At 38.1% G+C, this 15,766-nt stretch overlaps 1 protein-coding gene across 1 annotated transcript in view; it reads right to left on the bottom strand.

Annotated features, from left to right (window-relative positions):
- ARHGAP6 (Rho GTPase activating protein 6) overlaps positions 1-8,840 on the bottom strand; it is a gene marked incomplete at its 5' end in the record, with an annotated part of 41,952 nt that extends 33,112 nt beyond the window's left edge. Inside the window, one exon of the mRNA XM_061366460.1 lies at positions 8,639-8,840. Coding sequence (XP_061222444.1) covers positions 8,639-8,840 — 202 coding nt within the window. The remainder of the gene's footprint in view (positions 1-8,638) is intronic.
- Positions 8,841-15,766: the final 6,926 nt, after the last annotated feature.

The following is a 15,766-nucleotide window of genomic DNA, read 5'->3' as shown; positions in this document are numbered from 1 at the left end:
ACTTTTTATTATCAAATGAAATGAAAAAAATAGCTATTGCCTCTATTAATCCTGATGAAAAAGGCTACAAATACTACTAGGTTCCAGCTTCAGAACTGACTGTATCAGGAATAAATAAAGCACCAGATATTAAAAGCAACTTTTTCTTTAATGTAGCAAAAAAAGAATTAAAAAAAAAAAAAGAAAAAGAAAGAAAACAAATTCCTTATTTTTAGCCAATCGTCTAAATGATTAAAGGATGAAGTCCCTCTAGGGTCTTTAAAGTACCTGACTATATCTTTGATGACACTTTCAAATTTTATCTAGACTTGCATTACTGTTAGATTAAAGCAAGACATTGAAAGCAAGAGTATGAATCTTGAATGAGGACATTACTAGCCTATTGCACTAAAGAGACAAGGGCCTGTTGTTCTGATTTGGTGAGTAAAATTGCTGTTCTTTGCAAGTATGAAATGTTAGACATTAACTTTGGTGGCTAGACAAAATTAAATCAGGAAGCAGAGCCTCATACATCAAGCAAGTCTGGAAGTGACCTGTGAGTAGAATGACACCTAAAAACATCTGCATTTAATTTAGGACAAGAAAGAACATCATTACATGGGTATCAAGCAGTGCAGGGATTGACAGTTCAAGTCCAGAGTTAGACCTGTCCCTCGTGTACTTAGCAGAGTGTACCTATAGAATTATGAGAATTTAATTTTTTACTGTTCTGAATTATCTTCCCAATGAACATTTAAGAACACAAACTTGAAACACACATAGCAACATGTCTCCCCCTTCTGTCGTTCTATTTGTGTACTTCATTATACCTCCAGCACCCCTATTTAACTGTCCTTCCACAATATTTCCTGAGAAAAGCCACTGTGCCAAATGAAAACTTGAACATTAAATATTTTTCTGATTTTGTCTCACAGCCACTCATACGTCCAATTGTGATAGGACAGAAGTATGTAAGGCCAGTGATGCCCAACAGAATGCTGATGCCATTGATCCTGCAGTAGGTTTTCAGTACTGCTTCACTGAAATAATTTCATTACAAAGACCTTCTCCCTGACTTCATTATGTAAATGCTGGTATTTTGAGGTAGGTGTTGCTCCTCCTTGAAAGCTCTCAGGTGTGGGATGCCAGGTTTTTAATTTCTCTTGCTCAGTGTGCCTGTGGAGCAGTAAAAGGATTCTGAGCCTCTACTCTATGCTGCTTTGCTGTAGGCCTCCTTCTCAGAGGACATGAACCACTTCCCTGATTTCTCAATGTCTGGCAGAGACAAGGAACTGGATGCAAACCAACTGGCTGATTTTCAGCCTAAATACAGATGGAAGTGATGCTGGCTGGCAGTGCTAGTCGCATTAAAGTATTTGCAAAACCAGTAACTTTTTGCTCTTGTGTTGAAATTAAGAGAATTGGTTGCACTCTCTGCAGACTGACTACACCAAATCTAGTGTGCCTATGGGTGGTGGTGGTGAGCATGTTTTGACCACCACTCTTCAGAAGTATTCAATCCCAACAATTTCCTTTTTGGACAGGTAATCTCACGTCCATTCAAGTGAATGCTAGCTCTTTTGATATTTCAGATTAAAATAAAAAAAACAAAACCAAACAAAAAAAAAAAACCAAACAAAAAAACCCCGTAACCAACAAAAACACACCAAAACCCCAAAACAAAGGAGTTGCAATTGTGCAATGAATTTAGCAACTCACTGATGGAGAGAAAGGGCACTGAATCAGACAGGTATGTTTGAGCCTCCGATCTCATAATTAAGGTAAAAGCACCAACTGACTATTTACTTCTGTAGACTGGGGTTCACCTCTGCTAGAAAGATTTCATTTGCATGAAGAAATGTTCCTTAGAGCAGGGGCTTAAACTTTGGTCTACTGTATATATACCCATTGAAAGTGACTAAGTTAGTTACTTTCTGCAGACCAGATAAAAATTTGATCACTTACTCAATTAGAAGAGTGGGCAGTTTAAAAAGAAATTTTGTAGAAAGCACCATATAAAAATATGAAATAATCTGGCAGGCTGCTCAATCAGGTTGGAAACACAAACTCATACCCTGGGCTGGCAGCACATAAGGACTTGACTTCTGATCCATTCTGGATTTTAGTGTTTATTGGCAAAGGATACAAGCTGCTATTTTGGAGAAGTTCATAATTTGTCTTACCAGAAAGTCCACCTTGCAGCTGAGGCAAGTTTCTTAACAAAAATTTTGATCAAAACTGATATGTTCCTAAGAAATCTTTCTGTAGTGGTAAATCAGCATTTTCTAATAAAAAGCAGCATGCCACTGAACAACTCCCAGTTAGATCAAATAAGAGTTGCAGTGATCAGAAATCCTTTTCTTTGCTAATCAAATAAGACATCCAGGACATTGACCCATACAGTTTGTTTACTTGGTCTCATGCCACCCCATCTAAGTATAGTTTCAAAGACTTCTCTGAAGTTTCAGCTGGTGAAAATTATGGTTTCCATCCCACAAACCATAATGGTCTACTAAGAATCAGTGAGGTGTATTCTCTAGACCTTAATGAGGCTTTCAATGCTGATGAAGTGAACAGCACACACTACAGCAACTTTGGATAGTCTCCTTAGCACTTTAAGTGCTGGTTTTATGCTGTTAAGAACCCTGTGATCAAGACCTACTGAGGCCTTTGTACTACTTCTATTTAAATGAGAGGAATAGAATGGAAGACAGCTCAGAGAATAATATGATTTAAAAGAAATATTTAAACAGGGAAAGGTCTTTAAACCAAACTCTCCAGCCAGCCAGCCTGGGCAACTGTTTTGTTAATGGAAATTAATTACTTTGGGTCCATAGAGAATGATGAAAGCAAGAAAATAAGGAAAATGGAAACCTTGATCCATAGTGGAAATAGCAAATCTCCTTCCATCTGGCAGCTCATCAAAACCCTGCGCTGCCTCAAGATAACACCATGTTCTCAGGATCAGTTCTATGGCTGAAACTCTTTTCCCCAGCTATTTGGAGCTCCCTGCCCCCCAAGGATTGATATAAGGCCTTCCCAATCACTTAAGCATTTTCTGTGGGTATGTCTTTGGTTTTTATTTTTTAAAAATTAAGAGGTTCTTCAGCATTTTAGTTGACTTTAGTACAAAATATGACAGTGTTGCTTAAAAAAACCCTTTTGCACATGTAGAGAGGATGAGAAACATTCTCAAAGGTTTTTACAAAGCACATTGGGGTGCTGGAAAGGCTTGGGAAAAAAAGAAAAAAAAAAAGGCAGCACATTTCTGATAAACTGTAATGAAAAAAAACCTACTTCATCCGTTGAACTTTCCCTTTAGGCATACTGACATCACGATAGGCTGAATTACTGAAGAACAAATGAAAGCACTGAAGAATACCTCTAAACTTACTGAACATGGCTGGGAAGGAAATACAGAGGATGTTTTCAAGAATTCTGAATTAAAGAACGATCAAACACCTATTGTGGGATCTCCATATACCAGAGAGTATCTGGAAAGACCAAAGGAAGGCCTTTTCTCCGGAACTCCAGAATATGCAGCAGCTGTGCTAAGGCCTCACAGGTGAACCTGTGAAGTATTTACATTCCACACAGAAACATCAGCAAAATGGATGCTTCTCAGTTGCTCAACAAATCACGTAACAAGTGATTATTATTTCTGAGCATGACTCTTAGCTCACATGTAGGTTTTACTGGAACTAAGGTAAAATGGGGCTGGTTTACTGACAAAAAATTCTAGGACATATCCTTTCTGGGAGGTGCCTCTCTCAGGAATGCCTGTGTGTACTTTCCAAGTAGGCATGCTTACGCTGACCCCCGTATCACTGGCAGAAGACAGACGAAAGTCTACTCTTCTGCTGACAACAAAATTAGAAGTGGATTTGTAAGGAAACAGTACCCAGCTGCCAGCATGCAGAGCATCCTGAGAACTTCTTATTCCAAGCAGCACTGACGCTTTACTGCTCCTCTGGCCTGAGTACTGTTTCTCAGCAGCTAAAGCAAATGTTTAGAGACATATGTAGACAGCACGATTGAGCGTCATGATGGCCATTAATAACAAAGAGGCTGAGGAGAAAAAAGCAAAGACACTGAATGATGGAAGCTGAAAATACTACTTAAATATCTGGGTGCAGTGTTTGCTCTCCTGTTTTGTCTGTTTACATCCAGCAAGTTTTGCTATATCGTGCTCTGGTGAGTCACTCAGTGATGTAAAAGCAATTGAAAAACACACTTAGTTTAGAATTTTTCCCCTTTTAACAAGATGACAACAGATGTACTTGTCAAAAAGGGCAAAATAAAAATATGAATCTCATTTAAAGTGCATTCAGTTCTACTTTGGTGCCTTTGTTGGTCTTCAGAAGTTTATGGAAACTCTCACTTAGCAGATAGGTCCATTGACTGATCCATCTAAATAAGATGTCGTGTTACGAGAGTAAGAACTCCAGGGATTACAGTGAGTCCTGAATGAAGAGATTAAATCAAACAGTCCTAAAAGAAATTAATACCATATCCTTCTGGTTATGCTTTTTAAGTGCAGCCACCTGGTGGGGTGCGATGAAGAACAGTCTTGGGCTCAAATTACAGCAAGGTGGTACCTCTCCAGAGAAAGTAACTCCAGAAGTCTACACCCTAAGGTAGTTCAGTGCATGTCAGTGCTAAAGGAGAAGGTTTCTCAAGCAAGACCAACGATGCAAGTCCTCCCTGCTCTTTCTCAAGAACTGCTCATGCCTCATGCATCCTGCAGCAAGGCCTCCATTGTTGCCTCATGATCAGCACAGTGGCCTTTTTTCCAACTCTTTGGCTTCCTGTGCCAGGCACATCTCAGTGATCTCTGGCTGCAAACCACATACAGAATCACACACTGCTGTGTGATCATTAGGATTAACCTTTAGGAGCCTATCTATTAAAAAACAACTTTTCAGGTAGGATGCACTCCAGATGAGACCTAACATGGGCCCCTCAGTTGTTATTGTCCTTCTACATGGGGTCTCCCAGGCAAAATGTTTGGAATAAATTACATACTCTTCAAATGGCAACTGTGCTTACAGAAGTGATGCTGAATAGATAGAAATGGTGTTTGACTTAAGTCAAGCCATCTGTATAAAGCGCTGTGAAATTGGCTTCCCTACTTCCCCTCTGGTGTCCTGCAGCCTGGTCTCACTGTCTCCTCCTCATTTAGACTGGCTACCAAAAAAACCCACCCTCAAACCACCCCCCAAAACCCCCAAACAACAACAACAAAAAAAAACAACTCAAAAAGCAACAAAAAAACCCAAACCAAACAAAACCCACAAAAAAAAAAAAAACACCAAAAAAAAAAAAAAACCCAGAAAAAACAACTGAAAAAAATACCCCAAACCACAAAAGAAACAGAAGGAAGACATTCCTTTTGGGCATGAGGAATAGGGACCTGCCCAGGTGGGTAAATAAATCCTCCCAGCCTTTTGTGTGAGTGCATACACATTCACAGTGTGGAGTCTTTGTTTTGGATCAATTGCCCAGAAACAGAAGATAGTCTTTATAAAATAAATGGTAGAAAGGCTTGTTAAAAAAAACACCATGCAATGGATGAGAATGATACTTCCAGCTTGCTGTGACACGCACAGACCAAGTGGAGGTCAAACTCTGACTTTGGGTGACATGGAGAGCACTGCTCCGAAAAAGTGGTGGGCTTGGCCATGACGTGAGCATGGCAGGCTCATCCTTACGGGTACCTGCAGCACGAGGCCTTACGTTTCACCTTCCAGATCCAGCTCTTCACCTGAAAGCTGGGCAACTTTCCCTTCTAACTCCTGAGGCTAGGAGAGATGCTGGTGCTGCTACTTCCTATAGGAGAACAGCTACCTTTCACCAACTGTGCCAGGCTAATATCCCACATGGCACAACGCAGCACCCTGCCTGGTTGCTCATCCCCTCTACCATCATGGATCAAGAGTCTGCTCAGCAAATATCTGTGGGGCAGATAATCTTTAATAACTTGGAAGGGCAAAGAAGTGTACAGCAGAAAAAAACATGGATAGAAACCCTGAGAAGCTAGGGGTCATATGATGCTGCTATCTGGGTTATTTCTGCCTAATGTGTTTGCTGTTGAAAACAAATAAGAGCTGTCATGGTTTGTTTTTTTTTCACTCTGCTGACACAACATGGTGGGAACCTGATTCCTTTCAATTTCCTGGTGCTCTGTAACCTTGCCGACCAACCTGATGACCATGTCAGTGCAGACATCCTGAAGGAAAGAGAGAAATAGATTCTGCTGTTTGAGTAGTGCTGGGTTATCTTCCCCTCAGGAATTAGTCCTATAACATCTTATACATGGAAAGGATAGGTAAGCCATCTTTATAAATGAGAATAAGACAATGGAAGAGGAGAGAAGGAGGATAAAAGCAAATGGGTAGATGTTTGAAATGCCTGAAGTGAAAAGAAGTTAAAAAAATAAATAAGGAAAAAAAAAGGAATTAAAATTAAGAGAATCAGCACAGTGATTTTTAAAAATGCTTGGGTATAGTTAACCAGAAGATATGAGCAATGATAGAAAACAGGAAGTAGATAAATATATACAGGGATGAGTAATTATAAAATTGATGACCTTTCCTGTGGACAACTACTGAGCCCTAAATGGAAAAGTGCCCTCAGAAAACCCATTGCAATAAAAACAGAAAGTATATCCCCAAAGATACTAACTAAATGAAGTATATGTGCTATCATACAAGGCAGACACACAAAAAAAGTCTCTGAACAGGAATGTAGTAGCAGAAAATAATATTATCTGTAAGTACTCAACTAGTGCTGTTGTGCAATTATTAGAAACAAAGGTCAGCTGAAATAAAATGAGGCTACAAAGAATTCACTAAACAATACAAGGCAATGTTAGAAAATTTATTGTTTGAAACATCTTTGGCAACAGAGAATTTAGAGAAATAAAGCACAACTCTGGGTTAAGCAGCTGCATCACTAAAGTAAACTATCACTTCTCAAGGCACCAAAGAGGCATTTTAAGAGTTCTGGAAGTGCAATTGCAAAGATCCACCAGGTTTGGGTGACACAGCAAAATGTGGTCTTTGGTGAATTATCAAGTCAGTTTATTATTGCTAAAAGAACTGCAATGAAAAAAGTGAAAACAAAAGGAAAAAATATATATAAACTCTCAAAAGAGTTTCTAAATAGAAATTTTCAAAGGATATTATCAAAGTTGTACCACACAAGGGGGTAGATAAAAAGATAAAAACCCTCAGAGCATCAAAAAATTGTGAGAGAGAACATTTTAAAAACAAAAACCAAGAAGTGATACAGAAGAGAAACCCACAGAGTGCCATGAAAATCAGTATCTAATAAATGCAATGAAAAGCAGGGAGGATTTTACACAGAATATGCTGCTTTGCACTTTTAATTGTGTGGAAGACTATGGGTGGAAAAAAAACCAACACAAAACCAAGGAGAAAACTAAGCAACATAATGACTGATTCATTACGTTGCTGCCAAATGCAATGCATTTACAGGAGCAGTACAAGACAGAGTTTTCCCAAAGGTAGAAATGCTGTAAGATCAGTAAACCTCTTCCTAAAAAATTCCTTCTGCATGTGGGCTCAGGCGTACATCAAGTAATTCTCATAACAAATGAAAGATTTGATACAAGCAATGCAACATGGGAGGCCACGGATTTATCCAAACAAATATGTGCGGGGACTTACAGCTTTAGAAAGGTTAATGCAGATATTTTCCATAGCTATTTTTAAATCAAGAAAGTAATAATCCCATGTATGAAGTCACCAAACAAAAACTAAAAGGAAAACATTTTCTTCCTGAAAAATACCTAAAGTAACTTTCAAGTGGGCATGTTCATTTTTTCAATGGAATCTCAAAGTCCCATCCTGCCAAACTTGATTACAAGCACTAACATCAGAACAACCAAATCAATTCTCTTGTTATAAGTCTGTATGTTTGCGGGTGTGTGTTTGTGAAACTGTGTTTTACTAACACTTTTCAGAACTTCTTTTCCAGGATGGAACACAAAGTTAGATGCACAATCACTTACATGCAGAAAACCACAATTTCAGCAGCGCTTTCCAGGTCTCAACATCTAGACTTAGTTTAAATGGCTGCAAATTACAGGCCGAATCCAGTGGATTAGGACCCAGCCCATAAAGCTGATTAGTGTCTAAAAAAAAAGAGTACAACCATACCTGTAAATTCACGTCACATGGAGTCTGATTAAAACCCAACTGGTCAGTAGCACTGAAGCATTTATATTTTAAACATGGGCTATTTTCCTAAGGTTAAAAAAAAGAAATGCAAGCCAACTGACTTGCTTGATTAGAGCTGATTTTGTGTACTTTGCAAACTGAACAAGGAGAGTGCAAATTCTGGTAAACAACCGGATTCCACATTCTGCACTGGGGAGAAAGAACAATGAAGGAAAGATGCCGTCCTTTAACTCCTCCTTTTCTCCCAGGAAATAACCTCTCAGTTGAAAAGATCTGGGTTATGTTAACGACAAACAGAGACAATAAAACATGATTTTCAACTTTGAAATAAATACCTAGGCAGTACATCAGCTGAATAACATTTTCCTCTCCAAAAAGTACATATTTAAGACTAAAGAAATCTCATATGCAAAATTAAATACTCAATCAGTAAATATGTACTCATTTTATTTTACCTTTGTCTCTGTTCTTCTCCTTTCCTAATGAGTCCAGTTTCTTTCTTAATGATTTCTTCCTCTTTTGTCCATCTGCAAGAGGGGGAAATAACAAAAAAGAAAAGGGAAGTAAGTGAAGAGAAAGAATGCTGAACAAACTGCTGTACAAGCTGTAGGAACACGGAATGAGATGCACATAGCACTTGGAGTCAGGAAGGGTGTGGGGTACAGTTCACAAAGGCTAGGGACTCTCACGAGTGCTTCAGCACAAAGCAGTGTGCGCTGTTTACCCAAATGCCAAGGTTGTACTAGGGAACCAAAACGTAACCCTCTGCCTGCTGCTGGGCACATCTACACATGTGTGGTCACACAGCCCATGTGGCAGAATGGAAAGCTGATTTTGAAGGCTTAACAATGGATATTTGTTGCTGGATGCTCTTGATAACAAGTACCATAAAAGGTACTGGTTAGCCCTCATCCATGGTCACAAGAGCGTGATTCAGGTGTGGAGCTGAAGGTATTGTTTGGAGAGATTTGTTTGGAGAGAAAGAGGATTACTAACCTCCAGGATAAATTCTGCGTATCAGTCACACCAGTTGTGTGACAGCTGATCGCTTTCACATGACCCATCTGATCAGGACTCACACTGGAGCTTGTTGTTTGGTACAGCATGTCTAGATTGGTTTAGATGGATTAGAGTCTCAGAGAAATTATTGTTCTGACACACTATATTTAATCCAAGTTTTCACTGAGGTATTAGGGACCAGAGATTTTAAACAACACATAGGCAGGCTCATTCTTGAAAAAATTACGTCAAAAGGTTGGCTATCATTATTTCCTCCAGCAGTGTCTTTAATAATGAAAAGTCAACAAAACTGCATTTTATTTATTAGGTCTCAACAAATACCACGGATTAAGGCATGGGCCTGCTTTAACTTGTACCTTTTGAAATTTTTAAATTCCAAAGCAATAGATAGGGTCTAACATAGGGACTAATGCTAACAGTAACACAGGCACCACTCTAGCTAAAGGTTAATGAACATGTACCTTTGCCTTACTAGTCTTGTAATATGGCAAAAACTCAGAAGCAAAGACATCATATCTATATTCCAGTTTTCAAGTGAGAAGGTCACCAAATGCTCTGTCTCAACATGTTTTTGTAGTTAGGTAAGCAGTGTCTTATGTGGTCTTTTACTGTAGGGAACATACCACAAAGGAATGAAGTGGATCTTCACCGATTAACACTTACCTTTGAAACTGCAGGCAACAAGAGAACAAGCTGTTTCCCCAAAGTTTTCCCTCATCTCCAATTGAAAGCTGTGCCCAGAATATTACTCAACAGACAGCTGGAAAAAATCTGACTTTTTCATAAGCAGTTAATATCCTTTTATTTTTAAGTTAACATTTCTTTCTACCTTATGTAAATGTGGTTTGACCAACTCCACTTGTATACTTGCACCCTGTGCTTATTTAGAGCATATCTACTCACAGCACTCACTTAGCTATGACACTCACTTCCTGTCTTTTGAGGTAGATTGTCATTTTCTGGTTATGTTAATTCCCCTTTTTCCATACCTGCCCCAGTGAGAATTCGTCTCTCTGAAGTAAGGCTGACTAGAACAGCTATGTTATTCTTCATGAGAGTTCAGCAATATAATGGTGGCAATTCAGTGCCTGATACGGTCTGTGACTAGATTTTCCCTTTTCGTAGCTGTATGACAAGTTTACAACTCAAAGACATACTTTGATTGATTAATATGCCCAGGCTTTTCGCACCTTCTGACATTTCCATTTGATAAGATTGAGTTTATTACAGAAATTCGTTCACCTTTTGGCAATATGAATAGTTGGTAGCCTGCTTACATACACCTGAAAGTACTGCTTGTTTTTATAGGATTCCCTACTACCATTGTGTTCTGACTTTACATATTTATATTTATATAATCTATATATTATTTTTCTATAGTATACAGATTTTCTATATTTTATAGATATTTCATATGTTATAAAATAATTTCTAAATTATTATTAATTAAATACTGCTTCATAGTAGCCTTTTGATAAATGACTCACATTCCTTTGGAGTCTTAAAGCCTTATAAATAAACATAAATGGATCTCCAAAGATCCATTTATCGCTACTTTGACATTTCATTGAAGTCTACCAAGATGTAAAACCGAGAAAGTCAAAATTGGATGGAAAATACAGTGTTTTGCTATTATTACCTAGGCAACAGCAACTTCTGGAGTGTTTGAGTGCTGAATATTTAAACTAAACAGAAATACTGGAAAAATGAATGCTATTCAATATTGAACATAGGAAAAAATGGCATTCATATCCACATGGAAAATAAGTTAACTCCTAGGGACAAACTATCAATGCTTTCTCACGAACCTGTGATTCTGTGCACTCCAACAATGAAGTAATTCCTCAGTAAATTACAGACTGAGACAACACTTGTGTGTTTGGCTCAGCAAACCTTGAATTTTGGATACAAGTGATATTCAGGTCCAAAGGAATATAAGAAGCAGGAAACAGTTCTGAAAATTGACAAACCAGAAAATACAGAGCAAAGAAAAGAATCACAGAGTGACAGAAGAGAGGGACCCTAGGCAAATGGGTGCAGTTCCACTGAAGGCAGTGGAGCTATGACCATTTACACTCAAAGTTTACCCCACTGGCAAGGCAAAGAGAGTTGCATATGAAAATAAGATTGAGAGAAATCTCAGTGAAAAGCTAAAGCTTAGGGGTCTACCAAGAAGTCTGAGGTCAGTTCCAGTTCTCTTCACCCCAACAAAAGATGTGATTAATTACAGTCTATGTTCTGTAAAAATAAATGTTTTGAAATAACTGTTGATTCAGGTTATATCAGGCATGAACACTGCTGAAATATTCATAGCGTGCCTAAAGACTTATGCAACTCCAGCAACATAAAATCTTAAATTCTTATGAACACAATTCATAATAATAATGCTAAATACTATCTGCAGTGTGTTTTGAGAATATAATTAATATTCAGAGCACTCTTGCAAAACAGGCAAAACATTATCAGCTAAAATAGTATTGTATCAGGTCAAAGTGCTATTAAATATGGACTGCTACATTAATTTGCAGTTTGGAAATGTTTAAACCACAAAGTCATAAATGTTGTTGAGCTTTTATCCAGCCTTTTGTGTATGTAATTATCACTTAATGTCTTCTTTCTATAGATTAACAATTCACTGCTCCTCCAACAGTTCCAATTCAAGAATATTAGCAAGACAACAGACATACTGAAAAGACAACAACTGTCAATGTGAAGGAAGCTACATTTTTTTTCTGAAGAACATGCCACCCAGGCAGCTGTGTAGATTAGGGTTTTTTTTGTGTTTTGTTGTTTTGGGGTTTTCTTGGGTTGTTTTTTGTTTGTTGGTTGGTGTGGGGTCTTTTTTGTTTGTTTGCTTTTTTTTTTTTTGCCCTTTTATTTGGTTGTTTGGTATTTTGTTGGGTTTTGTTTTGTTTTGGATGGGGGTGTTATTTGACTGGGGGGGGGGCTCCCCAGAAACAAACTTGGTTTGTACAATGCTTATTAATTTATATGTCTGCTGCATTTTTCACTGCAATGCATACATCACTCTCTGGGCATCTATATATTAAGACTAGCATGATGAATATTTAAAAGCCCAAGAGCCTAGAATCAAACTCCTGAGTGCATATTAAATTGCTACATGACCTGTTTTTCCAAAGTCATGAGCACTTCCAGGTTCAGTTAACGCCAAAAAGACTTTTCTATTTGAAAAATTAGGTCATCTTTTTATGACTCTGTCAGTGAACCACAGCCTATGGAATACAAGAGTATTTGCACTGATGTACTGACTTTGGACAAGAATTGAGGAGCTTTAAAGTAAAGTAAAGTAAAGTAAAGCTTTTTAAAGTAAAGGGTCTAATTTTTTAAAGTTTGGGATAAAGTTGAAATTCAGCTGCAGTGTCATCAGTAACACCATTTAATTACCAGTTACAATCTCAAATCCCAGATTTTATATAGCCCATTTCACAGGCTAAATTTCATTCTAAGTGAGACCACAGTTCTACAAACTAGGTAATAAGAAGTAATTTTTATGCTGAGGATAAGTAAACTTCAGCTTTAAATTAAAAAAAGGAAAGAAAGAGAACTTTGTAATTTTTTTTGAGATCGCTCTGTTGCTTTGCACAAGACCACTTAGCAGCACCATGTATGACTTGAAGAGAGAGAGTGCAGGCTAATCCTGCTACTATAATTTACTTCCTGCATTGCTGTACTCAATTTTACACTTATGGAAATCAACAAATCTATTTGGTACGTACAGGTGTTGCTTAGCATAAGCAAAAGGATCACAAAGTAGGTATAGGGGATTTGTTCAATTTGCATGGCTTACCTGGAGTTAATATTCAGGAACTCTCGGCCACCAGTTTCATATTATGTCACTTAATAGTCACCATATTGTGAAGCCCTAATCCAATGTTTTTCATAATTAATATTATATGCAGTAAAAGTTATAACAGTACCTGAGCTTTCTAAGCCTGTTTTATGACACTATTATTATAGTATTAGGCTTCAAATCACAGACAGTACCCTGTCAATAAGGCTGAAGTGAGTCTGTAACAAAAATGGGATTTTTCAGCGCTTTCTTTCCTTATACATGGGCTTGTGATTATCTGTAAGAATGGCTGATCCTTTTATGTTACTTACATGAAAGGACACGGTTTTGCTAATCAGAAGTATAATTCACAAATGTATACAAATATTTTAAGCTAATTTAATTCAGTGGGTTTTGGAAAAAAGAGATCATTTGTTGCTTACCGCGTTTCTGAGTAAAGAGAACTCCCCTCCCCATCTATTAGCAACTTCCTTTCTTTATGAGAATGGTGTTTATTATCCATTTGAAAAAAAAATAAAAATTGTCATGTTTGACAATTATGGGTTATTTTCACACTGTATAAAGAGAGTAGTTATGCAAGAGCTGAATATAATATGCATAGCTCATTTATCAAAACAGAAATGGATTAAAAAAGTTGACACTGTGAGATTTCTAAAGTACTTCTTCATAGTAGATATATTTATGGCCATTTTTCTTTAATAGCATTAGTAATGGATTTAATCACATTTCAAGGGAAAAAAAAAAAAAGGTATTTTCTAAAACGTAATCCATTCAGTCTTGAAAATCACTGCCAGTGGCACCACAAAGCACCAAGCTGGGCTCCTCTTAAGAACTTGTCAGCTCACTTCAGTCATTGAGAACAACGGATTTCCCAAGTGCCAGCCTCCTGCAGTCAGCCTGAGAGCTGAATGCCAAGCAACAGTCTCTCTTGCCTGTGCAAGTAACACTGCAAGTAATACTGCAGGTAATAGAGACTCTTCAATCAGAAAACATTGATAAATTCTGTTGACAGAGAACAGCAAAGACAAGACCATGCTTCATTCATTTCCAGTAGTGCAGCATTTGTGGTTGAAGTTGCTTCTCTGGGTCACTATACAAGGCAAATTTGCTTCTGAATGCACATTTGAAGCTACTCTCCTGAGGAGGGTTCTGGTTTTACTTAGCCATTTCTGTGACTATAAATGTCCATCTTGGAATATTTATTTAGATTAACTTGTTGAAATGCCCTGTCCTCATACAGTAACTTCCAAAACACTGCCAGCTGCAGCACAGATGGAGAGTAAACAATTTCAACCAGAGAACCGGGAGCTATGGATTTTGGCAAAGAAAGCAATATGCAAACAGAATGGCTAAGCCTCGGACGTTTTGACCAAGCAGTCATAGAATACTAGGTTGGAAACCCTTTTAAGGGCAACGGTGAGAAAATGGGCGAGGTGTGGAGAAAGCTGACTGCGCAGGAAATTATGTCCTTTGCAATACAGCGTACACAATCATAGAATGGTTTCATCTGGAAGGGACCTTAAAGATCACCTAGTTCCAACCCCCCTGCTATAGGCAGGAACACTTTCCACTAGACTAGGTTCCTCAAAGCTCCATCCACTCTGCCCTTGATACACCCACCACTCAATGCCACTACTTGAGGAAACTCACAACCATCAGACCAAAAAGCGCTTTTCATGGAATCATGGAATGTTTTGGGTCAGAAAGGACCTTAAGATCATTTAGTTCCAACTCCCCTGCCATGGGCAGGGATGCCTCATTCTAGACCATAGAGCCAAGGGTAAGGGATGCCTCACCCTAGAACATGTCACCCAGTGCTCTGTCTAACCTGCCTCGAACACTACCAGGGATAGAGCATTTACCACTTCTTTGGCCAGCCTGTTCCAGTACCTCACCACCCTCACAATAAAGAACTTTTCATACTCTTCTTCCTCATCCCTCTTTGATAACCTGGGGTTAGTGCATCTTCTTCAGATATAGGCTTACATCCCTCTGGGCTAAGCCATTCCTGATTGTTAAAATGAAGGATGGAGGGATTACAAAACCAAATGTGCAGGTTCAAGTGGTGCAGCTGCTGGAACTTTAAGTCCTGCATTACACACTATCAGTTTACTGTACAACACTAAGAATTCAGTCATGCTGGTATATCAATTAAATTATTCATCTGGGAAGTATTCATAAGTTGCCGTGGAACTTGTCCAGAAGGCAAAACTGTTGGAAACCTCACCTGCTTCAAAATACCTGAGTTTTATTAATCAAATAACATTTTACAATAACCTTTTGTAATTCTGATACAATATATAGTGTTTGCCAGGTATTAATAGATTTTCCATGATGCACATCAATTCTGAAAGCAGAGATGATAAACCAATTTATACCAGCTGAGCACATTACATTTTTTAAGGAAATGCATCTAAAAAGTGTATTTCCAAACTAGAATCAAATCTGTTAGTGGAAAATGCACCATTTCTATTGAAGCTTATTCTCAAAGTCTTTTTCTACCAGAGAGAGACATGTCCCACCTTGGTGAACAAAAAAAGTTGTGCTGCAAAGCATCAGGATAGAGATAGAGACTATAGCTGTAAGAAGACAGATAAAAACCCTTCTTCACAAAAAAAAAAAAAAAGCAAGCTTACTTTATAGGCAATGCTCTAATTCAGATATCAAATATTACTCAATTCCTGTGGATAGAGGAATCATAAGAAAACACATTTCAGCTCCACCTGCCTACATCTTCCTGCGTGTATAAAAG

This window comes from Neopsephotus bourkii, unplaced genomic scaffold, assembly GCF_033783945.1.
Source record: "Neopsephotus bourkii isolate Nb327-2 ecotype Australia unplaced genomic scaffold, CSIRO-AGI_Nbou_v1 NB_1346, whole genome shotgun sequence".
NCBI lineage: Eukaryota > Metazoa > Chordata > Aves > Psittaciformes > Psittacidae > Neopsephotus > Neopsephotus bourkii.
Note: the sequence above shows the minus strand (reverse complement) of the source record. Positions and strands in the feature narration are given on the sequence as shown.